This window comes from Phocoena phocoena, chromosome 15, assembly GCF_963924675.1.
Source record: "Phocoena phocoena chromosome 15, mPhoPho1.1, whole genome shotgun sequence".
In the NCBI taxonomy this organism is placed as follows: domain Eukaryota; kingdom Metazoa; phylum Chordata; class Mammalia; order Artiodactyla; family Phocoenidae; genus Phocoena; species Phocoena phocoena.
In genome coordinates, this window is record NC_089233.1 from 25,235,937 (window position 1) to 25,261,421 (window position 25,485).

The following is a 25,485-nucleotide window of genomic DNA, read 5'->3' on the forward strand; positions in this document are numbered from 1 at the left end:
GTTCACGTTTCCAGTGTAAGTCATTACAAAAAAGATCCCCAAGAAACACTTGGTTTATCTAATGTGAAATAATGGTTTAACTTACAAAAAATAAATATGTATTTCCACCTAAAAGAAGAAAGATGCTTCTCTGGCTTGAAGTCAGCAACGTAATTCACATAGCGAGCATGAATCCTGGGGCAGCCGTGACCTCTCTTTGCTTTTTGGGTCTCACTTTGGTCTCCAATCAAGGGACCTAAAGGGCTTTGAAGAAAGGACCCCAGTTGCCCGTTTCCTTCCAGGAACACAGGGACCAACCACCAGATGCTGAGCCAACCTGGCCATTCCCTGGGATGCTGCTCCTCGGCCCAGTACTTCCTCCCAAGAAATTAAAGTCTTGAGACTGTTTTTCTCCCTAGAGCAGTACTTAAAAAAAAAAAAAAAGAAAAAGAAAATCACTGACACTCATGAATGGGTTCTTTGCTTGTCCCAGAAGAGACTCAGCAACCGTAAGTCAAGTTCTCCACCCCGCCGCCCCTGACAGCCAACCAGAGGCCCCGGGTGAGAAACTGAAATCTAAGAACAAGGAGGAGACTCAACGGGGCTCTTTTCGGTACCAACTGCTCACACTTGGAGGCACCAGCGCTCTTGGCTTTGCATGCTGAATAACCATGACCAGGTCTTCTCTTTCGGGAACCTGGAGGCGTAAACCCATTCTAGCTACAGGTAGAAAGAGGAAGGAAGGAAGGCAAGGCAAAGACGGGAGCGGGTGACGAGGTGAGCAGTCAAGTGGGGAAGTCGGCATTGAGAGAGCTCTCCCGGCCTGGAGCTCCAGAGCCAGGTCACCCGGCGGCCAGCCCAGTCCCGTCAACGAGAAGCGCTGGGAGACATGCGGCCTCTGGCCCATGAAGCAAGTCCCGGTGGAGGCAGCGCTATGACACTGGTTCCCACGTCTGAGCACCCAGAAGACCAGATGGCTGGTGAGAAGCGCGTCCATGGCCCTCAGGACACTGCCCGCGAGTGAAAATGACCTTCACCAGGTCCCTCACCTCCAAACTGCAGCCTTGGGGAAACAAGCATCTGGGTAGAGCCAGGCAAGGACAGAGAGGTGCCGGGGACCAGGGAGCTTCTCGAAAGCTTGGAACCCGCAGACTTCGGCTGGAGAGATCTGAGGCAGTTGGCTGGATTTGGTCACTAGCATGTTTTATGCAACCGATTTTTCTGGAAGTCTGGCGGCCCAAACTTCCCCACAGAGCACGGAGAGCACATGTGCCCTCCCAGGGGTGTGAGAACGTGTGTGCGTCTGTGGGGGTAACAGAGGCAAGGATGTGCGTGTTTTGGGGACACTGCATCCCTGTGTCTCTCCTGTTTCTTCACAGCCAATTCCAGGCAGGGGGCCAGAGGGTGGCTGCTTTCTGTGTGTTTTGGTTTTGGGTTGTTCTTTTTTTTTTTTGGTTTCAGTCTACGCGAGGCTTGGGTTCCCAAGGATGCCGACTCATCCCTGGCTGCTGGCATGTCGGCCCTGCAGTTCTGAGCAGCTGCACCAGCTCTGGGCTCACACCAAGCCAGCATCTTTGGCCATGCTGTAGAAGAGACTTCTCTGTTGCAGGAGGCCGGAGGGGGGACCACACTCCCGGATCTCCCCTTTGTCCAGGACAATCACCCTGCAAGGAGGGGACGCAGACATGAGGGGTGGGGAAGGGGTTGGCACCTCGTGCCCCAAGAGCCCACCTGGGCAAGTCCCTGCTTTAGGTCAGGCCCCTAACACCCTATGCCAGGACTGTTACAGTAGCCTTCCAGCTGGCTGCCCATCCTCAACCCCAGTTCTAGTCAATGTCTATGTCCTGTGATGCTACCCCCAGTACTCTCCATCACCTTTTATATTTCCTTCCCAGCACAATTCCCTTTTATTTGTTGCTGTGTTTATTGTCTGTCTCTGCACCCAGCCCCCAACTAATCTGTAAGGTCCCTTAAGCAGGCTCCCTGTCTGACAGCTCCCTGCTCAGTCCCCAGTGCCTGGAACAGAGCCAGGAATGTGGCAGGCACTCCACACATGTGTTGACTGAATAAATGATTGAGTGATGTCAAAAAATGCCTGGTACTAACCAGGACAAAGAGAGGTTCCACCAGCTCAGGCTGTCACTAGGCATAACGACAGTGTTGAATGAATGAATGAATGAATGAATGAACGGGTGACTGGGGTGGACTGCAAGGTCCGGAGGCCTTCTGTGCCAGGGCATCACCTCGTGTAGTCCATGATGGTGTTGAGCCGGTGAGCAATGGTGAGGACGGTACAGTCGTCAAACTGTGTCCGGATGGTGGACTGAATGAGGTCATCCGTTTCCAGGTCCACAGCCGCCGTGGCCTCATCCAACACAAGGATCTTCGTCTTCCTCAGCAGGGCCCGGGCCAGGCAGACAAGCTGGCGCTGCCCGACGCTTGACCGGGAGAGAAGGACCAGGAAACAGTGTCAAAACCACCCTGACCCTGAGCCTAGGTCCGAACTGAGAGAAGGGAGAAGAGACACTGGGTGCTGCTTAGACCAGGAGAGCACTTCCATTCCCCACATCTGTGCCCATGGCAGACATCACTGATCGATCAGAACGGTCTTCCCGTTGAGCTAGAAGCAGGCTCAGAATCATTCTCAACACAGGGCTCAGAGGTGATATCCAAAATAACAGGTAGCAAAAATGATCCCATATCCACGTCTTCTGTGGGGCCCCTCACTGCGGACTTTGGACTCAGCCACATGCCTGGCTTTGGCCAATGGGATGCTGGCAAACATAAGGCCGGCAGAGGCTTGAAATGGGAATGCACACCAGGCTTTGCTCACTCTTGCACCTCTGCCATCACCATGACAATATGCCTGGGCTGGTCTGTTGGAGGATGAGGGACACACGGGGCAGAATCTAACTGCCCCCAGCAGAGGCCGAATAGATCTGCCTACAGCCAGCGGCCACCACCCATGTGCGTGAGCCAAGACTAGCAGAGCTGCCTGGCTGACCACCCCAGTGTGTGAGCGGTCACGGCTCTTGTTGAACACACCTGAGGTTTGGTGCTTGGTTGTCATGGTGATGGATAAGCGAAAGAGGCACAGGATCCCTGCTGCGCCAGGCATTAACACTCCAGTTGCTGGATCATGGGTGGATCCTGGGGAGCCTGGGAGACGGACCACGGCAGCTGGGGCAGTGGGTGGGGACAGGGAGGGCTCAGAGCAGTGCTATTTACTGACTGGAAGAGAAGCCTTTCCAAAGTTTAACGACTGATAGCCACTCTCCATTGAATGGACCTGGTGTAAGCAAGGAAGCATGTTGGCCATCCTGGTTACACCTCATGGTAAAATGAGCCTAGATTGAAACCCATTTTAGATACTGAAACTGAGGCCCCAAGAGGTTAAGAGACAAACAGCTCATGTGGCAGAGCTGGGACTCAAACCCAGATCTGAACCAGATGGAAATGGACAAAACCTACAAACGCCCTGACGGAGGGAGAGCTGAAGCCGAGGAGACCCGGTTGGGGCCTCACCCCCGCCTACCTGAGGTTCTCCCCGCCTTCTGCGCACTCGTGGTTCAGCTTATGGGGAAGGGCCGACACGAAGCCCTTCAGGTGGGCCAGCTCCAGAGACGTCCAGACCTCTTCATCTGAATACTGGCTGAATGGGTCCAGGTTCATGCGGAGGGAACCCGAAAACAAAACGGGGTCCTGTTCGGAGGGAAGATGGCAGATGACATGTGAGGCTCACGTCACGGTGGACACGGGTGGGGCAAAGAGGGGCAATGTAGAAAGTTCTTGCCAAAATTGTTCAAAATGGGGTTTCACAGTCCCTTGGAATCACCAGTTCCAAAGAAGATGTCAATAATGGGGGAAAAAAGCCTGGAAAACTCTGGGTTAAGTGAAATAAAATAGATTTCTTTCTTGCAAGATTTCCCAGAGCATTCAATATGCAAATATGTTGGGAACTTTCGGAAGGGAGATGCAGCATGGGCAACTCCTAATTGCAAGGTACTTGGGTTCCTCCCCATCCCACCTCCAGATAAGAACCTTAGGAGAAATACAAGGCAAAACAACACTAAAAGGCAACGTGTTAAGGAATCACCACCTACTGGCATCAGTCTAGAAAATTCATCATTCTCGCCTAGCTCTTGGGAGGGTCAGAGATCCCTGTGCTGACCGACAGCCGGCAGAGAAGCCGGTATCTTAACTGGATCCTGTGAGATGCTCAGGAAGCTGCCTACTGGGTGGCAGGAGTGAAGGAATGAATGAAACCTGCTTAAGGCTCACTGTTATTTATGTGCTAAGAGGAGATTCCGTGAAGAAACACAGCACAATTTCAGTAAAAAAAAAAAAAAAAAAAAAAAAATCATGAAAGTAACGAAGTAGGAATAAAGGTAGGTTTGTCCTGAAAATACACACATGTCGCTTTCAGCGTGACCCAGCCCAGCCCATCGGCCCCACCTGGGGGATGATGGTGATCTTGAAGCGGAGGTCGTGCAGGCCGATCTTGGCAATGTTGACATCGTCAATGATGATCTCTCCCTCGGCAGACTCGTTGATACGAAACAAGCCCAGGGTCAGGGATGACTTCCCAGCTCCTGTCCGCCCCACGATGCCAACCTGTGGGACAGGAAGGGCCCAGGGTGAGGTGGGAATGCTGCTATCTGGGGTTACCTCCTACCCCATGGTGCCCTCATTTTAAGTACCAGCCCCAGAGCAATTCAGTCATCTGGTCAACCCACCTCCCACCATAGCCCCCCACTCTCAGCAGCTTCCCAGAGACATTCCTTTAGGGGCTGTTTTGGCCAAAGGTCAAGAAGGACTCCCTTCTCTTTGCCAGCTCTTTTTAGAAATTAAAATTCGTTTTTTTTTGGTTTTTTTTTTACATCTTTATTGGAGTATAATTGCTTTACAATGGTGTGTTAGTTTCTGCTTTATAACAAAGTGAATCAGTTATACATATACATATGTTCCCATACGTCTTCCCTCTTGCGTCTCCCTCCCTCCCACCCTCCCTATCCCACCCCTCTAGGTGGTCACAAAGCACCGAGTTGATCTCCCTGTGCTATGCGGCTGCTTCCCACAAACTATCTATTTTATGTTTGGTAGTGTATGTATGTCCATGCCACTCTCTGACTTTGTCACAGCTTACCCTTCCCCCTCCCCATATCCTCAAGTCCATTCTCTAGTAGGTCTGTGTCTTTATTCCTGTCTTACCCCTAGGTTCTTCATAATATATTTTTTCTTAAATTCCATATGTATGTGTTAGCATACGGTATTTGTCTTTCTCTTTCTGACTTACTTCACTCTGTATGACAGACTCTAGGTCCATCCCCTCATTACAAATAGCTAATCAGCTCTTTTTTATAAATTAGTTATTTTCAACTCAAGATAATATTAAGTAACAATCAGATTGTTCTGGTGAAATATCTGAGCTGTTGAAATATCTCAAAGGTTCAAGCAGATCCCCCTGCATCCCAGCTGAGTAAGCAGAAAGAGGTTAGAGATACAACCTGGCCTCTACTTATCCTCTCTTGAGGGAACTGGGCTCCCCATTTAATGGCCAATGATTGATGTTCCAGTTAGAACTCTCCCTTCTCATCTGGGCTCCAAAGAGGCCAGCTCCTCCACCCTCTGACAGCAACTCACAGAGCAGAGTCTCATGATGTAACGTAAGCCATAAAGCATCAGTGAGAACACCGCCCACTCTGTTCCTCCCCTTGTTATAAGTTGGAGAAATTCTCTCATGGGAACGGTACATTCTGAGCCTTGGGGTAGGAAGTTTAACAAATTCGTATGTTCAGAGATGAAACACTGTCTTCTGGCAAACGGCCAGGAGGACCCTTGGTCTCAGGGCAAGCATGTCTTCCAGCAACAGCAATATGTTCCAAAATTCTGTCCATTTCACGTGTCCCTTGAGCCATCCCTAGTAGTGACGATGACGTCTTTCTGTTCTAGAGACTGCCAACTCGAATGCCTAAGGGGCTGAGTGGGCACATGAATGGAGCAGGAAGGGACCAGTCGGTGAACTGGGAGGCTCATGTCTTGTCTAGAAAGAGCCAGGCAAGGAGGATGGGCCCAGTGTTGCCACATGTTCTGATCTTTCAAGAAAAGCAGGAAATGGATTTTTATATAAAACATTCCAGATTTTTCTACATTTGCAATTTAGATTTCTTTCAAAATGTATCTGTGGGCTTCCTTTGGCCCTCGGGCTACCAGTCTGCAACCCTGCTGGGACACTCTGAGCAGCTTTTACTACCATAAGCCCCTCCCCAAAAGGCCACTCCACCCTGTGGTTTGGGACAGGGACAGACTGGGAAAATGACGAAGCTCATTTCATCTGCCTGGTGGCAACCTACGCCCGACCGTGAACTGGTGGGGGTCAAAGTGCGCCCACCTTCTCCCCTCCATCGATGGTGACGTTGATGTGCTTGAGAACCAGGTCCAGGTCCTCTCGGTAACGCAGGCCGTAGTCTCGGAACTCCACTCGGCCCACCTGGGGCCAGTTGCTGGGGGGTGCCATCTCCTGGACTCGCCAGGGAGCCTGCAATCACAGTGGGTGGTGGGGTGGGGTTCAGGAGTCTGAAGTCCATCTCATGTACCCTAAGGCTCTGTGTGAGTGGCCTCCATGACCCCTCTGACCACACGGCCCTCTCTCTCGCTCACTACGCTCCCCACACTGAATTCTGGACTGTTCCATGAACACCCACACCTGTTGCTTCAGGGCCTTTGCACTTGCAGCTTCTTTTGCCTGGAGTGCTCTTCCCCAAACTACCCTCTGGACCTGCTCACCTGCTGCAGATCTCAGGCCAATGAGACCACCCTCCTAGCCCTGGGCCCATCTCTCCCCTCCCCCCTCCATTTTCCTTCAGAGCACTTGCCCACCTCCTAGCATTTTAAGTACATATTTGCTTGTTCTGTCACCCACGCCCACTGGAAATCCCCTCTATGAGGACAGGTTCTTTTATTCGTTCACTGCTATATCCCAGGGCCCAGAGCACATAGTAGGTGTTCAATAAACACTCATGGACTGAATCAATGAATGAGTGGTCTTCTCTCGACAGACATAAGGGTAAAGGTGAGATACTCCAATGGCTTCTAAGGTCTGAAGGGCGCACAGTAAAAGCAGCAGCTAACACTTGAAGGTCACTCTGTCACATTACCTCACTTAATCCTCAGTACAATCCCACGAGTGGGGTCTTTCCTATCCCCAGTTTACACATGAGGAAACTGAAACACAGAGAGAGAAAGCAACTTGCCTGGGGTCACACAGCCCCTATTTCTGAAAAGCTGCTTAGTTCAGTTCAGCATTTCCTGAGGTCTACCCCTGGATGTGCTCTGGGCCAGGCTCAGGGCTATCTTCAGGGAAGGAGAGGAACGGTGAGGGCAATAAAAGAGAAAGTCCATCCTTTCTCGCCCATAAACTTCTTACGTTATTTTTTTTTTACACCCTTTATATAAATAAGGGGACATGCTATAAGAACACAGAGGGGACTGGAGAGAAGTGGGTGGCGCTTTCTACCTATGAATAAATATCATACATAATATAAATAAACACATAAGTAAATACATATATTTTAATAGTGGTAGGACTGGTGATCTTTCTCTTTTTCAAATATGCTCTTATTCTAAAAGTATAAAAATAAATAAAAGTAGTAAAATAAGTAAAATATTTTAAAAGTAAATTAAGCTGAATTTCACACTTTAAACGGGTGAACTGAGTGGCATAAGAATTACACCTCGAAAGCTTTTATAAAAATAAATTAAAAATAAATAAATAGATAAATTCAGTGTAGGGTGGGAAACTCCTGGTGTAATGTGCTCTTATTTCCACAGGGGGCGCTCACACCATTCTGACAGATGCTCTCTGATGAAGTGAGCCCTGGTTCACCGAGTCAGAGCATTAAAGGACCTGGCGTAGTTCACCTCTGTAAATCCTCAAGACAGAGTCTAACCAGGGTCACTTTGGTCTCATTCCCAAGGGGCACTTTCTTGGAATAAAGTGTGGCATAAAGGCACACACCCAAATCCTGGGTCTGCCATTTACTGGCCATGTGATCTTAGGCAAGCAACTTAACCTCTCTGTCCATTTCCTCACCGGCAAAATGGGGATAACAGTAGAATGTGAGTTATAAGGCTGTGTAAAGAATAAATGAATTATTCTATGTAAAATGTTTAGTACAGGCCCTGACACCCCACAAGAGCACAATGTGTGTGTCCCTATTACTATTATTATTGGTAGTAGTGGGGATGGTGGTATCTCCAAGCATCACTGCTATTACCATTATTAACACTACTACTGCTATTCGGAGGTGGTGTGTGGGCAGAATAAGGCAGTTATTAGGGGAAACATGGCACCAAAGCCTGGAGACTTGGGTCCTACTCCCAGCTGTCCCACGGACCATGCATGACCTCGGACCAGCCATCGTCCCTCCCTACATGCCTTTTTATTCCACCTATAAAATGAGGACTTGGGTTAAATAAATGCAGGGTTTCCCAAACTTTGGTCAATTCCTTACCAATAACATGATTTTTGCAATATCCATGTACTGATTCTCTTGTTCCTGACTTTTAATATTTTTAAACGACTCATTTGTATTTAATGTTTAAACGTATTTAAAGAGAAAATTAGTATGATTCACTTTCCATAATGTAAGTCCCCCCCCGCAAAAAACATAACAAATAACAGAAGATTATTTTTGTCAGACAGAGGTTGCCTATTGAAGGCCCATGTGGTAGGGCTCAAAGGATTCTTTTGGGTAAAGCCACACTGAAGATCATGGCCAAGACGTCAGGCCGGGGGCTTGCTTTACCTCCTTCTCAGTCTCTGAATACTCCTTGAGTCTCTCCACGGCCACAATGTTGGTCTCCATCTCGGACGACATCCGAACAAGCCAGTTCAAGTATGTGGTGACCTGTGAGTGGAAGAGTCACATGGAGCTTCTAGAGTGAGCGAGAGTTGCTTTATTTCCATGAAGTCATTATTCATTATGAAATGTTTCAGATAACCAAGGTACACAAAACAGCAACCCCACATACTGTGGCCAGACTTCCTACATTGTGTCTCTTAAGCAAGCACCACATGTCAAAATAACCCAGGGGCCACACAAGTAATCAGAAAGGAAATGAAGAGATATTTTGAACCAGATGATAAGAAGAAAGCACAATGTATCAAAATTTGGGACATGCAGCTAAAGCAGTGCTTCAAGGGAAATTTATAGGATTAAGTACATTTCTCTTGTAGCTGGGGGCATCCTCTCATGCCATCAAGGACTCTCCTTGGCTGATGGGGGAATCAGGGCCGCACATCTAATTTCTCTCCTGCACCAGTTGGTCACTGGGCTCTAGACCTGCTCGTCAAACTCTACTTGGTCCCCTTTCCTCTCCCCCACTCCCACAGAGATCCAAAGCAAAGGCCCAAAAACCTGACAATTGGCTCCCCATTAAGAGAACTGGAAAATCCACCTGAGAGCACCCCCTCTTACCTGCAGTGAGTAAGACACCGAGAGGCCCACCAAGCCAGCACTGAGACTGTGCCGGGAGATCACTGCAAACAGGGCGGCAAACAGGACAATGCAGTTGCCTACACACTCCAGCCGCACAGCCAGCCACCTACGTGGAGACACAGGCAGAGGGACGGATGGACACATGGACACACATACACGCCCGGAGTCAGCTTTTCAGGGACTTGATTTATAGCTGGGGGGCGGCGTGGTGGTGGTGGCCACTTTGCTAACTGAAATAATTCCCCAATAGTTCCTGAGAGAGGCCTCGTTTGCCCTGCTCATGGGACATGGGGAAGGAGGGCCGAAGGGACACGATTTCAGGAATTCCTCACTAATCTGGCAAGCCCAGGAACTAAAACAGAGTTCTCCAGAAGTGACCTTTCCAGGAAACTGAAGCTTGCCTTTTTAAGAACCAACTTTCTCTCACTGAAACCTTTAAAATATACCCATGTGTGCGTTTTTTAAAAATATGTCCCAGAAAATTCCTAAATACTAAGAAATCATCAACTATAAGAGGCACCCCCTGATTTAAAATAACTTTCTTCTTGGCAGGAGATGGGGAGGTGGGAGTGAGAAATAAACCACCATTTTCAACACAGCCAAAGGGTTCCCAGACCCAGATCACCCTCATTTCAAAAACATTAAAATGTATTGCCTTACCTTTAAAATATAAACAGGTTTACTGGTTTAAAGCTAACATTTATAAGATATCACATAGGAACATTATTTTAATGTTTTAAAATGTAAAGCATTCTAGAAAAGACAGTATTATCAACATTTTTTCCACTACAGTGTTAACATCCATGTGACTGGTCCTCAGGGTGTGAGCTATTCCCACACACACCCAGATTTGGACAAACTCCCTAAAAATTCTTCAAGGGAAGGCAAGGTTCTCTCCAGTAATTCACAATCTCCCTGCCCAGTCTTACACGATGGGATTCCATTGTGCACAGTGGGTCACTCCCAGGGTGCTATTACCCCTCCCCAGAGTTTTCCATCCCACATCTCAAAAAATACATCAGGAGGTAAGCAAGTGAGGACGATACTTTTCCAGATTCGTCAATAATTAGCAAACTTCTACCCCCTCTTTTTGATTGATGGTATTTAATCATTCTTGATCCCCCAAATGGCAATTTCACACGGTTCAACCTAATATAAGTAAACTGCTTCCAATACTCATCACTCAGGGGTGGTGTGATGAGAAGCACGGCGCAAAAACACTCAATAGCGGAGGCTGCCGTCACTGATGATCCTGTAGCACCAGGACAACAGCTAAATGATGGATCCTGCAGTATCTTCTGACCCCAGAAGAACTCTTTGTCCCTGCACTCCAATGCCCCTGGAGCTGCGTGTTGACCGTGCTCCTTTCTGCTTTTAATGGTTATAAAGTCCTCTCCTCGCACCGAGTCTACGGCTCCACACCCTCATCCAGGAACCAAGGGGCTCCCCCTGCCCCCTCCCACGGCCCCATGCCCACCTGTTGGCCACGATGCTGGGGTAATAGGCCTTCTGGTTCTCGTCCACCTTCAGGTCGCTCTGGCGGATGAAGCGCTCCTGTTCCTCGAAGGCGCGGATGACGCTGACCCCCAGCAGGGTCTCGTTGAAGTGGGAATAAACCGGGGAGCGGCTGACTGACTCGAGGCGCTTCAGCTGCCGGGAGGAGGCCACGTAGAACCTCTGTGGGAGAGAAGAGATGGGGAGTGGGGGAGGGTCCCTCATCCCAGCCTCCCAGGGCTGCGCTGGAGAACGTCTGGATCCTTCCAGGGGCGAAATGTTGGAGCTGGGCTGCTCTCAGAGGGTGTCCCGACTCAGCTGGCGAACGGCAGGCACAGCGCCCACAATACTGCCGGTGGTGGTGATGATGATAATAGCTAACGCTTACGTGGAGCCCAGCACCCTAGGATTTTTTTAAGTTCTTTCACATATATCAGCTCATGCAGTCCTCACCAGAAACCTACGAGGTGCTCATTCCAGTTTCACAATGAGTAAACTAAAGACAACCTCTTCCCTAAGGTCACGTGGCTAGGAAGCGGCAGAGCTAGGATCTGAACCCCATCAAAGTGCTAACCTCAGCACTGCATGGCCCCTCTGATACCACTGACCTCTAGGGTTTATGGACCCTGCAGTGTGGCTTTATGACAACCAGACCTCAGCACAAACCCTGCCTCCACCCGTCCCCATGGACAGTGACCACATCCGCTCGGCTCCTGCCCTAATCCCGGGCATTCAGCTCGTTAGAGATGGTTAACAAGATGGAGTCGCTCACTGGCAGTGCTGAGGAGCTGTGACACAGGCTGGACTGGTCATCTGAAGACACCTCTATTCTCCTGGACGTGCTGCAGATGTAACACTGCTTCATCAACAGTGGAGTCGGGAAAGCAGACACAGGGTGCTCAGGGACATGGCCTCCTGCCTCCTGGCCTGCGTCGGGTGCCCTGGGCCATTTTGGGGGCAGAGACCTTCCACGGAGAGCACTGAACAGAACAGGTGGCTCTGACAGGGCCTCCAAGGTCAGCCACTTCTTTCTGGATGGCAGCTCACATGGTCATTTGAACCGCAAGCTGGGCAGCCTTCTGGGGCTTCAGAAACTCTGAAAACTCACCCAGGGACCACACCCACCAGGGCCATCTCAGAACAGTGGTTCTGACAATCCCTGCACACGGTCAGATGCCATCTCTTCCTCTGGCGGCGAAATGAAATCCAGACCTCCTGTCTGGCTCAAGGCCCCCAGGCATCTGACCCCATTACCCTCTCCTGGAATCACCTCCTCTCCCTGGCTTTCTTTCATCCTGGGTGGAAACAGTTCTAAAACATTTTACCTGCTCAATTTATTCCACTTGTCATGTCCTCAGAATTTTATTTCCTCTAAAAAGCTAACCTAAGATTTATTTTTGTTAAGGAATAGCCTGGTTTTTAAAAAATAATTATTAGCTTTCCTTTTAAGCTCTGTTCCAGGAGACATAATCCACCTCGTGGACTCACCTTACTCTTTCAGAGACCAAGACAGTGCCTGGTCTCCTGAGTGAAAATAACTGCCCGACACACACCTGCCTTGTGCCAGGAAGCGGGCTGAGAGCCGAGACACTAAGACGTGTGCCGGGTAATTTTCATGGATGCCAAATGGTTCCAAACAGTTCCACAGGCAGAAATGCCTTATTCCAGCAATGTGGAAGCCCAAACAGAATTCCACATCATCTTACCTCTTACATTCCTTTTTCTAAAAATGACTTGCTTTTAAGTTAAAACGGTAATGTATATCTATTTTTTAAAATCTTGGAGTGATATAGACAGAAAGATTAAACATTACATTAAGTCCACAATACAGAGATAAGCACTATTCAGATTTCAGTGTATAACCTTTTAGATCTTTTCCCGAGAAAGAGAGTGAGAGAGAATACATACCCTTACACACATATACCCTTAAAAGCCTTTTCTTTCTTTTTTTTTTTTTTTTTTTTTTGGCGGTACGTGGGCCTCTCACTGCCGTGGCCTCTCCCGTTGCGGAGCACAGGCTCCGGACGCGCAGGCTCAGCGGCCATGGCTCACGGGCCCAGCCGCTCCGCGGCACGTGGGATCTTCCTGGACCGGGGCACGGACCCGCGTCCCCTGTATCGGCAGGCGGATTCCCAACCACTGCGCCACCAGGGAAGCCCAAAAGCCACTTTTTGAGATGCAACTTACATCCACTGGAAAGTGCACTAAATCTTTACAGCTTTATGGATTTTATGTTTATCTACACCTGCACAGCCACTACCTGATCAAAATCTAGAAAATTCTCTCGTGTCCTCTCACAGTCAACACCCCTTATAGCCACTACTCTGACTTTTACCACATCGTACTTGCCTGTTCTTCAACTTCATAAAAACACAATCACACAAATGTCCTCTTTTGTGTTTGGCTTCTTTCGATCATCATAGTATCTCTGAGATTCATCTTCCTTGTGTGTATTAGTAGTTCATTCCTTTTCACTGCTGAGTCATTGTATAAATATACCACAATGTATGTATCCATCCTCCTGTGATGGACGTTTGGGGCTATTATGAATCGAGATGCTAAGAACATTCTAGCTTTCTTTTTTTTTTTTGCTTGACAGATTCTCTTCTTTTGCATATACACTGAGGATTGAGACTGCTGGGTTATAGGACAAGCATATATTCAGTTAAAAGCCATTAGAAAACTAAATTCTCCCATAATCTCAACCCTTAGAAAGGCAATGTTTTCATTTTTGTGCCTCTCTTTCCAGTCCTGCCCACACACATTATGCACGTCGTCTTAGTTATGATGACAGTGTGCTGACAACATGGCCCTTTGCTAACTTCATTCCCTTTGTTGTTTAAAAATAAGATTGCCAGTGTCACAACAGTGTCTTCCTAATTCTCCCATTAAAGGCACATAACATTCCATTACCCAGTTGTTCCATGGTGTGCTCAAGGCCCTGCTACTGGCAGATATTTGAGCTGCCTCAAACGTCACATTTGGCCCATTTTGTTCTCTTGAATTGGGTCCTTCAGGAAATTGTCCAGCCAGGGTATGAACTCGGATAACATTTGTGGTAAATGCAGCTGGATGACTTTCCAGAAAAGCTGGCACCAATTTAAAGAGAACACAGCGAGGGTCTGGGGCCTGCTCTGATTCCACCTTTGTTCACACTCACCAGTCACTGGGCCACAGTGTGGGAGGGTTTGGGCGCTGGCTGACTGGGGGCCAAGGCCTCCCAGGACCCACACGAACAGGCCACACAGAGTGCGGTTTGAGGTATGGAGCACCTCGTGGTTTCTTACTCTTATTTTGTGCAGCAGTCATTACGCTCCAATCTAAACAGCAGTCCCCCACTAGCAACTGTGCTGCAGCTAACCTCTCAGAGGCAGGAAAGCACAATGCAGCACTGCAGTTACCAGCAAGAGCTTTCGAATCGGGCACGAGTTCACATTCCCAGCTCCACCACTTGGGCCTCAACATGCTCATCTGTCAACTGGAAGCACCACAGCTGATGCTGACTCAGCTGTCAAATGCTCCCTTGCCCTGTTCCCCTTCCTCAAGCTTATTTTCTGAAATAGAAATGTGATGGCTGGAGCTCCAGTAGCCAACTTGGACCATGAGACCAACTTAAGAACGGAAGGCAAAGACGATAGAACAACACCCCCTCCCCCCCCGAAAAAAAAAAAAACCCACAGTGAAGGAGTCCAGGATATTAACAAACTCATGGAGCTGCCACACCAGCCCTGAAGAGCCTACCTCAAGATTTCTATTACAAGGGAAAAAAATATTTAAGTTACTGTTATTCATGTCTTCACTACCTGCAGGGGACTTACGACCTAAAGAATTTCATACTTAAAGGAATTTTAATAATAAAGATGCCTTTATGGCTATAGCTTATTTTCTTTTATAACTTACAGCTTTAAAAAACCCCTTATTGGGGCTTCCCTGGTGGCGCAGTGGTTGAGAGTCCGCCTGCCGATGCAGGGGACACAGGTTCGTGCCCCGGTCCGGGAGGATCCCACATGCCGCGGAGCGGCTGGGCCCGTGAGCCATGGCCGCTGGGCTTGTGCGTCCGGAGCCTGTGCTCCACAACGGGAGAGGCCACAACAGTGAGAGGCCCGCGCACAGCAAAAAAAAAAACAACAAAAAAAAAACCCCTTATTGTTAGGAAAAAAGGATATTTGTTTATTGCAAGCTAAAAACAATCAACTTAGGTATTCAAAACTGACAAAAATAAATCTAACCCTCCTCCAGCACGTCCTCCACAGCCCCACACTGAGGAAGCACAAAACAAAGGGAGCCCTGTGCTCACATGGAGAGTGATACAGAGCTGGGCTCGTCCTGGACCCTAAGACCCCACCTCTTACCTGGACAAAGAAGTAGATGAGGCCCAGGGGCGGGATGATGACGGCCACCATGGGAGTGGCCAGCAGGATGATGATGCAGGCGCCAATGACGTTGAACAGGGAGCCCATGAACATCTTGATGACCTGAGGGATCATCGAGTCCACTGTGTCCAGCTCCTTGGAGAAGCGGTTCACCAGGTTCCCGCTGGGGGTCCGCTCGAAGAAGCTCATGGGCGACCTGAGGACGTTATGCAGCAGGTCCAGGTGCAGGCGGCGCGAGGCGAAGATGCCCCCGACGGACACCACCATGGAGTAGCCGAACACTGTGATACCTACAAACACTCTCGCGTTAAATTCCACGATGGGAGAGGGACCGGGCTGAGGGCAGGGACGAGTGGCCATGTGACCATGTGGACCAAGCAGCCTGGACTCCCAGCTTCTAATAACAATAATAATGGTGGCAATTATTAATCGATCACTTAGTATGCACAAACCTCACCGTGTGAGTTTTACATGCATCTAATCCTTATGAGGACCCTGTATAAGTTCTATTAGTACTCATGCCACAGAGATAAGGAAATTGAAGCTCAGGTAGGTGAATTCCTTTGCCCTCAAGAGACTCAGCCAATCAGAAGCAGAGCTGGGGTTCCAACGGCAGCAGCCTGCTCCAGCGTCATGCTCTTAATCTGTACGCCACATCCTCTAGACCAGTGCTGTACAACAGAACTTTCTGTGATAATGGAAATGGTATGTACCTGTGCTGTCCCATGTGGTAGCCACTAGCGACATGCGACTATTAAGCATTTGTCATATGGCTAGTGTAACTCTATAACTGATATTTTAATTTTATTTAATTTTTATGAACTGAAATTCAAATAGCCACATGAGGCCGGCGGCTACCATACTGGACAGCACAGCTCTGGAAAAGACATTGCTGCTGTGGGTCCAGGTCAACATCACACCCTCTCTGTGCTCTCTCTTCTCTTAATTATCATCTGAAGGCCACAGACCCTAGCCCTTTGAGGGAGTTTTAGGGATTAAGAAAGTGCCTGCTCTTCTGGTTTTTTCAAAGCCGTCTCTTGGAGATCATGAGACATTTATGGTCCCTCCAAACAAGCCACGGTAGGGCACCCTTTCTGTTCAGAGAGGTGATTTCACAGGGATAGAGAGGCTTCGATCTTGGTCTCCTTGATCAAAGAAGGAAGCCATGAGGCAGGGGCTAGGAAAACAGACTCTGGAGCCAAATCCTATCGCTACCACTCACCAGCCATGGGACCTTCCTTAAGTCACTTAACCTCTCTGCACCTCAGTTTCTTCAACTGTAAAATGGGGACAATGACACATCTCGTAGCACTGCTGAACATAAAGGGCCCACCTGGCAATGTGCCTGGTACACAAGAAGTGCTCAAAATGCAGAATGTATACACTATTTATCATAAAGACATCACTTTTATGAGCATATAAACACACAGCTCAGGGTCCATGTAGCGTGGTGGTGAAGAGGATGGGCTCTGAGCCACACTGCCTTGCTCAATGCAAGCTGTGCCATGGATTAGCTTCATGACTTTGGGCAACTTACTTAACCCCTCTGGGCCTCAGTTTCTGCATCTCTAAAATGGGGAAAACATTAGCTCCTACCTCATGTGATTGCTGCAAAAGTAAAATAAATTAAAACACCTTAAAGTGTTTAAAACAGAACCAGGCACCAAGTAAGTGCTCAGTAAACATTAGCTATGACTATTAATGCTGCGGTGTCTAGGTACCTTCATGGGACCACAGGAAGGGTATATGCAGGATTTCTCAACTTCCTCACTATTAACATCTGGGGCTGGAACATCCTCTGCTGTGGAGGCTGTGCTGTGCGCTGCAGGATGTTTAGCAACACTCTTGGCCTCTAGATGCCAGTAGTACCCACCCCTACTCTGAAGCTGTGACAACTCTAAGTATCGCTAGATATTGCTAAATGTCCTCTGAGGACAACACTGCCTGCGTTATGAACCACTAGTATAAACTAATTCCCACCTTTAGGCAGCAGGCAAAAGTCCACAAATAAGACTTTATAGAAACACCATTACCCTGCCAGAACAATGAGGGGCAAGGGCCCTTGGTCGCCTTCTATTTCTCAACTTTCCTCATCTGTAAAATGGGCACATTGGAGCTCTCCTCCCCTCTGTCTCCTAGGGCCACACGAAACAGAGCGTTCGAGAAACATTCATTCTACAAATACCTCAGTGTCTATTATGCGATAGTTACTATTCATGTGTGTTTGGTTTGTGGGTCTGCAAAACCCTGACAAGCTGGGGGACCCAATCCTGTAACAAGACATGGAAGTGGTTCCAAGTGCCAACAGCAGGTGGGGGGCAGGGAGGCCCACCTTGAGAAATGCCCAGGGCTCCATAGACGCTCAGCCGGACTTTCGTGTGCTCCTGGGTCCCATTGACGATGGGGTCATCAGTCCAGAGACTGAGCCAATAGTTAGAGGCCAGAGAAGCAACGTGGTTACACAGGAAAAGGAAGATGCTCAGAAAGGAGATGAAAAGTCCTATCGCCTTCATGTAGTCCCAGTACACGGAGAGCTTGACCTGAGACCAGGGAGAGAAGGCATCTTACAGAATGCACCCACCAGCCATGCCCACCCAAGGTCGGGAACTTCAACAGCTTCTGTGGTCCAGCCCCCTAACCTGTGCTCATGCCTACGACCCCCTCCCCCTTAGTTCCTCGGCAAACAAGTCAGCAGCAGCAAAGTCAAGGTTTCTGCCCTCACGGAGCTTCCAGTCAAGTGGCAAGACAGGCTTTCAACAAATCATTGCCCAGATAAATGCATAATCCCAGAGAAGGGCTGGAAGTGGTACATGATTTCATATGAGTATAAAACTGGGCATCCTGACCTAACCCAGGGTGGGGAGGTATCAGAGGAGGTTCTCCCTAAGGAAGGGACATCAAAGAATTAACCAGGTGAAAATGGAAAATGGAAAAAAGGACCAGCATGTGCAAAGGCCTTGACGTAGGAGGGAACCTGAAAGGAGGAAAGGATAGCTGGAGCAACATGAGGCTGAAGAACAGGAACCGGCCAGACCACACAGGGCCTGAGAGATCCTGTCCAGGATTCCGATTCTTACTCCAGGACCATCAGGAAGCCATCAAAGAGTCTGAAGAAAATGGGAAGATGGGACGTGTTCACATCCCCCCCACCCCCAGTCCTCTGAACACCCAGCACCAATTCCTCCCAATCGCAACTGGCCTCCCATTGCTCAGCCCGTTCCCCAACTCCACCAGGTGACAGCTGGGGGCTTCTTTCACTCCTATGCCCCTATATCCCTATGGAGCCCAGCATGGGGGCTACGTAATTATGTGTAGCCACTCAAAGGGTGGCTGAACACCACAGACAGGGACAACATGCTTTGGCCAGCCTCACACCCAACCCGCTTGGTGTGGTTTCAACAAACTCCAGGTATCTTTCCCTGTGTGTGTGCTCACTGTCACGTCAGGCTTCTCATGCTGAATTTTGGGTCATAAACATCATCTGTTTGAGGTGCAGTCTGGTTAAAAGGAAGCAGGTGGGGGCTTCCCTGGTGGCACAGTGGTTGAGAGTCTGCCTGCCAATGCAGGGGACACGGGTTCGTGCCCTGGTCCAGGAAGATCCCACATGCCGCGGAGCGGCTGGGCCCGTGAGCCATGGCCGCTAAGCCTGCGCGTTCGGAGCCTGTGCTCTGCAACGGGAGAGGCCACAACAGTGAGAGGCCCGCGTACCGCAAAAAAACAAAAACAAAACAAACAAAAAAAAGGAAGCGGGTGGAAGAACAGAAATCCAAGGTATAACTGAGTGCTTCCTTTTGATTTTTACTTTCCAAGTCTCTGTTCTTCAAACTGAAAGAGTGGGGAGGGAGTGGAAGAATAAAGAACGTGTTTATCTCACCACCTGGCCCCCTCATGCAGCTGAGCTGTCTGCTGACCCCGAGTTGCTCTGCAGAATTTGGGACCCTTCCTCATGAGCAGAGGAACAAGGTGGGCATGGGAGTCAGAAGTGACCGGGGTGGCCTAAGCCCAGCTCCGCTCCTGTTCAGACTTCGGCAAGTTACAAGCCCCCAGGTCTTGGTTTTCGTTGCATGTAGAATGCGGATACTGGCGGGACCCACCTGTTCTGGGTGGTGTGGGGATTAAGTGAGGATTAAATGGGACTGGCACCTCTGGCCCTTCCTTCTCAAGTCCTTGATTCTGGGTCATTTCTCTGACCCTGGAGGGTCACTAAGAGCAAGGGAGGAAGACACCCTACAGCCACCTCTGCCCCCGGCCACAGGTGTGACCAAGATGAGGTAAGGAGCTGGAAACAGGGCCCGGGAAATTCTGGATGTGTCCAGGTAGATCTGAGAGAACAGTGCCCCAACCCTGCGTATCACCTTTCATAGGTTCATTTTTAGTTGTGTACTTTTTTTAAACTTATTTTTAAAACACTACTCCCTATTAAAAAAAAAAAAAAGACCATTTTAATTTTAAAAATAAACTTTGCATCACTACCATAAACAGAAAATTGACACTTGCCCAAAACAGAAGATCATAAAAAAACACAGTAAAACAAGAGCTTGAAACCCACTCTCCTCGTTACAAAGAGAAGTTTGTGATTGTTAGTGCTATAGATGGAATGTTTGTGTCTCCTCCCGAATTTGTAAGTTGAAATCCTAATCCCCTCCACCTCCATGCGACAGTTTTAGGAGGTGGGGCCTTTGAGAGGCGATTAGGCCATGAGGGTAGAGTCCTCATAAATGGGATTAGTGCCCTTATAAAAGGGGCCCCAGAGAGCTCCCTCATCCCTTCTGTCATGTGAGGACACAGCAAGAAGATGGCCATTTATGAACCAGGAAGATCTCATCAGACACTGCATCTGCTGCTGCCATGATTTTTGACTTGCCAACATCCAGAATTATGAGCGATAAATGTATGTCATTTTTCTTTCTTTCTTTTTGGATGTGGACCATTTTTAAAGTCTTTACTGAATTTGTTACAATATTGCTTCTGTTTTACATTTTGGTTTTTTGGCCCCAAGGCTTGTGGGATCTTAGCTCCCCGACCAAAGACTGAAACCATATTCCCTGCATTGGAACGTGAAGTCTTAACCACTGGACTGCCAGGGAAGTCCTCAACGTATGTCATTTCTAAGCCACCTCTACCATGGCCTTTACAGCAGCCCAAAGGGACTAAGACAGGTATTAAAGACAAAGCCCCAGCCGAGACTTTCTCACTGACATACAGGCACACCTCAGAGACATTATGGGTTTGGTTCCAGACCACTGCAATAAAGCAAACATCGCAATAAAGCGAGTCACATGAATTTTCCAGTTTCCTAGTGCATATAAGTTATGTTTACATTATACTGTAGTCTATTAAGTGTGCAATACCATTATGTCTAAAAAAACAATGTACACACCTTAATTAAAAAAATACTTGATTGCTAAAAAATGTTAACCATCATCTGGGCCTTCAGTGAGTTGTAGTAGTAACATCCAAGGTCACAGATCACAAATAACATAATATAATGTTAACATAGTATAATAATAACCAATATAATATTTTATATAGTAATAATAACAAATTATAATACTAACGAAAAAGTTTGAAATATTCCAAGAATTACCAAGTGTGGCAAAGAGACACAAAGTGAGCAAATGCTGCTGGAAAAATGGCACCAGTGTCCCACACAGGATTGCCATAAACCTCCAATTGTAAAAAATGCAGTATTTGTTAAGTGCAATAAAGCAAAGCACAATAAAACAGGATCTGCCTCTAATCATAGGGGCAAAAATAGAAATTAAAAAGTGAAAAACACTTTTTTCTGACTACATAATTAATGTTCTATAGGGCTGAGTCTGTGATGACCTGAAACCAAGGCACACACAACTGAACCCTGTGAGGTGGGAAGCCCTGATTTAAGGCATCCGGGTCACCTATGGCTAACAAGGGCCCCAGCTGCTCAAAGGAGGCGGTGGCCAGGACGGCAGAGACTACAGATACCAACCCTGGAGTCTGAGTTCCGGGTTCAAATCCCAGCTCTGTCACGCACCAGCTGTGACCTGGGGCAAGTCACCTAGGCCCTCCGGTATGGTTTCCGGCCCTTAAAACAGTACCTTTCGAGGCTCCTTGTGAGGAAGACATGAATTAAGACGACCTCAGCACTCCGCACAGGGTCCAGCCCCCAGGGACACACAGCGACGCGGGCCGTCGCCCTCACCTGCCCAGTCTGAGCCTTGTCTGCCTCCATCAGCTTCCAGGTGTCCTCCTCCACGGGCCTGGGCTTCTGCAGCTCCGCGGTGCTGGTGTGGTGCCGGCTGACATCCCCGCCATAGGAGGAGCTGCTGAGCTGTCTGGGGAAGCAAGGCACACAGGCGTCAACCGCAATGGAGGACCCGGGCAGAGGTGGGGCCCCAAAGCACCAAACTAGTTCACCCTTCTGATTTTACACAGGTGACCCCGAGAGGGGACGGGTCTGGCCCCAGAGCCCCATGGAAGAACCGCTCCTTTATGCAGACTTTATTCAGAAAGCATTTCCTGCCCACCAGTACTCACCAGCTTTATGCAAATCATGACAGATCATCATTCAGAGTGCTTTCCTCCCTGGGGCAGTCTCTTCCCCTGAGGAGGTGTATGCTTTGGGAATGACATGGGTGGGTGTGTGTGTGCGTGTGCGTGCGTGTGCGTGTGTGTACACGGCTCAGACCCACACAAGCAAAGGGATGGGGTACGATTTCCACCTTGGTCGTCAACCCTACTGCCTTCTTGGTTTGCCTGCCTTGATGAAGCGTGTGTGGAGGTCGGAGAAGCCCACGGAGCTGGGAACGGAGGGATGCTCCAGGCTGTGGCCAGTTAGGAACTGAGGAGCTGAGTCCTGCCAACAGCTACGTGAGCTTGGAAGCCGACCCTTCCCCAGCCCAGCCTTTAGCTGAGACCCCAGCCTGGCCAATGCCTTGGTCACAGCTTGTGAGAGACCCTGAGCAGAGGAGCCAGCTAAGCTGTGCCTGGACGCCTCGACCCACAGAAACTGAGATGACAAACCACTAAGCTTGTGATCCTTTGCTATGCAGCAATGGAAAACGAATACCCAGTGTTCTGTGTGTTTCTGCTCAGTCCATCTGTGGCTCTCTCTTGCAGTCACCTGCCCCTACGTCCCAGGACAGCCTGCAGGAGCCTGCCTCATCTCAGCTAATTCTTAGACTAATTATGCTGGCCGCCGCACAGACCGGGGCAGTGTCCCCTCACCCCCCGGCTGACTCCAGGCAAGGCACTGTTCTAAGTGCTTTACACACACACACACACACACCCCGAGCTCATCACCGGTACTGGTGTACCAGCAGAGAAGGAAGGAAGTATGTCCACCTCTTGTGTGTGATACAAAGCCAGGCCCAGGAGGGGACCGTGGGCAGGGTTCTGGGGGGCACAGATGCTTGTGCCAATTTCCTTCCCAGCCCATTTCTGTGAAATCCCCCCACCCCAAAAGAAGTAACCCCAGGCGGTCCCAGCTCACCCAAATAACTGAGTGGCATTTACTGAGTGCTGATGGCTTCACAGGCAGCGTATCACACAAGCCTTCCTACAACCCTACAAGGTGAGTGCACCAAAGACCCTATTTGACAACTGAGGAAACTGAGGCACAGGGAGGTTAATGCCGCTCCTCCAAATACCCAATGATCTAACCAAAAGCAACCTTCTTTAAAGCACCAAAGTGTAGAACTTAGGAGCATTGACTCAGAAGCCAAACTCGGGTTCAAATTCAAGCTCAGCTTCTCTGCAGCTGCGTGACCTATGGACAGCTCTCAGTTTGTTCACCCGTAAAATGGGAAGATGACAGTAACTACCTCCAGGTCCACAGACCTTACAGGGCTTGACGCTGTGCCTGGCTCCTAACAGGACATAAAACGCAGCCGTCAATATTACTTCTATTTTGAATCAGCTGCTGGTCCTTAAAGCCTGAACGTTCCAGGCCCCTCTGCGTGACTTGAGCAAAGAGCCACAGACACCATGTAGGGAGCTTGAGTGTCAGAAGCGCAGAAGGATGGGTAAATCGTGAGGCCTGTGTGAGCCATGCCGTCTCGCAGGAACAGAACCAGGCTTCCCCTTTGGGCCTCTGTTCCCTGGAAAGTGAAGTCCCCCCGCAAGGATTTGGGAGGGAGGCAGAAGCTGAAGGCCTTTTTTGGTAGGTGAGCCTCGCCGCGGGCACCCGTCTCCCTCCTCTCCCCCCTCCCCAGGCAGGGGGCAGAAACGTGGTGCCGGGAGAATCCCCAGGGTGTCCGCACCCCCACCCCGCGCCTTACCTCTGCAGTTGCTTCCCCACAGCGTCCGTCACCAGCATGCCGTTCTCCACCTGCTTCATCTCCTTCCCTGGCCTGCCAACACCTGCTAAGCCTGGCGGGGAGGGGGAATCATGGCTTTAAGAGCTGGACACCAAAACCTGTCACTGTGCGGGGAGATGGCAGATAACCTGGCCTCCTGGAAGCTCAGAAAGACCTGCTTTGCTGCAGCCACGGACAGGCTCCCCAGCTGGGCTGCAGGAGATACTGGAACCAGCCTCCTTGGGGCAGGGATGGTGCTTTGCAACCGTCTCAAGGGCCCTGGGCCTGAGCAAGTGCCCTGTGCCAGCAGCGACCAGTAAAATTCAGTTCTGGTGATGGCATCTGTGCTGTGTGAAGCTCGGATAATGGAGCCAGGACACAGTGAGCCACATGGGGGAAAGGGCACAGTCCTCTGGTCCCCCAAGCATCCCAAGCAGGGGTGAAACCCAAAATAAATGACAACCAGTTTTGACAAGGGCATCAGACACTAGAGTCCCAGACGCCCCCAGCCAAGAGTTAACCCTCTGTTTGCCGGATCAAGGGGAGGGCCTGAAGATCGGGGTAAGGGGTACCTGGGACTGCTAGGGCAGTAGCTGCTTTTCCAGTAATAAGGAACTATTTCAACACTTCAACAACTGATACCGCCACCACGGGGCACCATACCAGCCGGATATCTGCCCCAATCCCAGGAAGTATCTGCCCAGCACCAACAATGATCACCGTCACCTTAAGAACGGTGGCTAACATTTATCGTCAGCCACTGTGCTGTGTTGAAATACAGTCTCTCCTTTAATCTTCCAGCAACTCAGTGATACGTTTGTAACCGCCCACTTTGCACTGATTTCCTCACTCTTTGATGCCAGGACAGAGAAAGCAGGAGAGAGAAGCATAAAGTAGGGCTCCAGAGGACTGACCCTGGAAGAGGAGGGGATGCAGCACAGACGTTATATGAGGGGATAAATACACAGCCAGCAGTGACCCTGAGAACATGCTGATGTGACATGAATTAAAGCAGAATCCAGAAAGGCAGGCTCTCTCAGGCGTCAGCCACAGGAAGAAACAGAAGATGGAAGGGAACCAGGGCTGGGGGGTCATTCCTGGGTTGATGGGAGGAGCTCTGAGCTGGTGATTCTCAATCTTGGCTGTGAATGAATCACCCAGGATGCCCTGGGCCAGCCAGGTCCCTGCACTGACTCTGCCAGGGAGGCCGACCTCCATGCTGAGAGCACAGTCAGGTAGCTGGGACGTGTGGGAAGTGTTCTCTCACTTCCCAGCTGTGGGTACTGCGGAAGCAATGAACCTCTGAGCCTCAACTTCCACCTCTGCAAAATGGGAGCAACAACAGCACCCGCCCTCATTAGTGGGAGGACGAGATGAGGTTGTGCCTGGTGCTCGGGAAACGTAAGATGTTGATGAGGCGCTTACTGTTATATCTGCATTTTTAAACGTGTCCCACAGGTAATTCTGGGGCACAGCCAGGATTGAGAATCACTGCTTTAAATGTTTCTTTAAATATCAGCAACCTTTTTTTTTAAATTGGAAAAAAACCCTAAAACAAACAGAAAAGAAGAGTGATAACAAGCAGGACTTCCCATGCAGCTGCATGCAGACAGTGCTCATATACATGCACAGCACTGGGGCCCAAGCCCGGCCTTGACTGTCTTGCTCTGTGCAGGGATGGGGATGCTTTAAAACACTCCCAGAGACACCTGTCCTGCGGCAGGTGCTTCAGAGAACCCTCTGTCCTGCACGGCTGCCCGGGGGCCCTCTGGGAGCCTCAACCTTCCCTCCCCCTCCTGCTTCCCACATAGTAGAGGCCCCCACATTGGCCTCCATGGCTGCCTCCCCGTCTTCTCCACCCAG

General features: G+C 49.5%; 1 protein-coding gene across 1 annotated transcript in view; it reads right to left on the bottom strand.

Annotated features, from left to right (window-relative positions):
• Positions 1-1,534: 1,534 nt before the first annotated feature.
• Positions 1,535-25,485, bottom strand: part of ABCC1 (ATP binding cassette subfamily C member 1 (ABCC1 blood group)) — a 91,725-nt gene continuing 67,774 nt past the window's right edge. The window contains exons 19-30 of the mRNA XM_065892768.1: positions 23,605-23,695; positions 21,528-21,660; positions 17,679-17,886; positions 15,326-15,636; positions 10,957-11,156; positions 9,459-9,585; positions 8,787-8,888; positions 6,371-6,517; positions 4,435-4,593; positions 3,515-3,681; positions 2,223-2,417; positions 1,535-1,643 (exon numbers count right to left, since the gene is read on the bottom strand). Coding sequence (XP_065748840.1) covers positions 1,535-1,643; positions 2,223-2,417; positions 3,515-3,681; positions 4,435-4,593; positions 6,371-6,517; positions 8,787-8,888; positions 9,459-9,585; positions 10,957-11,156; positions 15,326-15,636; positions 17,679-17,886; positions 21,528-21,660; positions 23,605-23,695 — 1,949 coding nt within the window. The remainder of the gene's footprint in view (positions 1,644-2,222; positions 2,418-3,514; positions 3,682-4,434; positions 4,594-6,370; positions 6,518-8,786; positions 8,889-9,458; positions 9,586-10,956; positions 11,157-15,325; positions 15,637-17,678; positions 17,887-21,527; positions 21,661-23,604; positions 23,696-25,485) is intronic.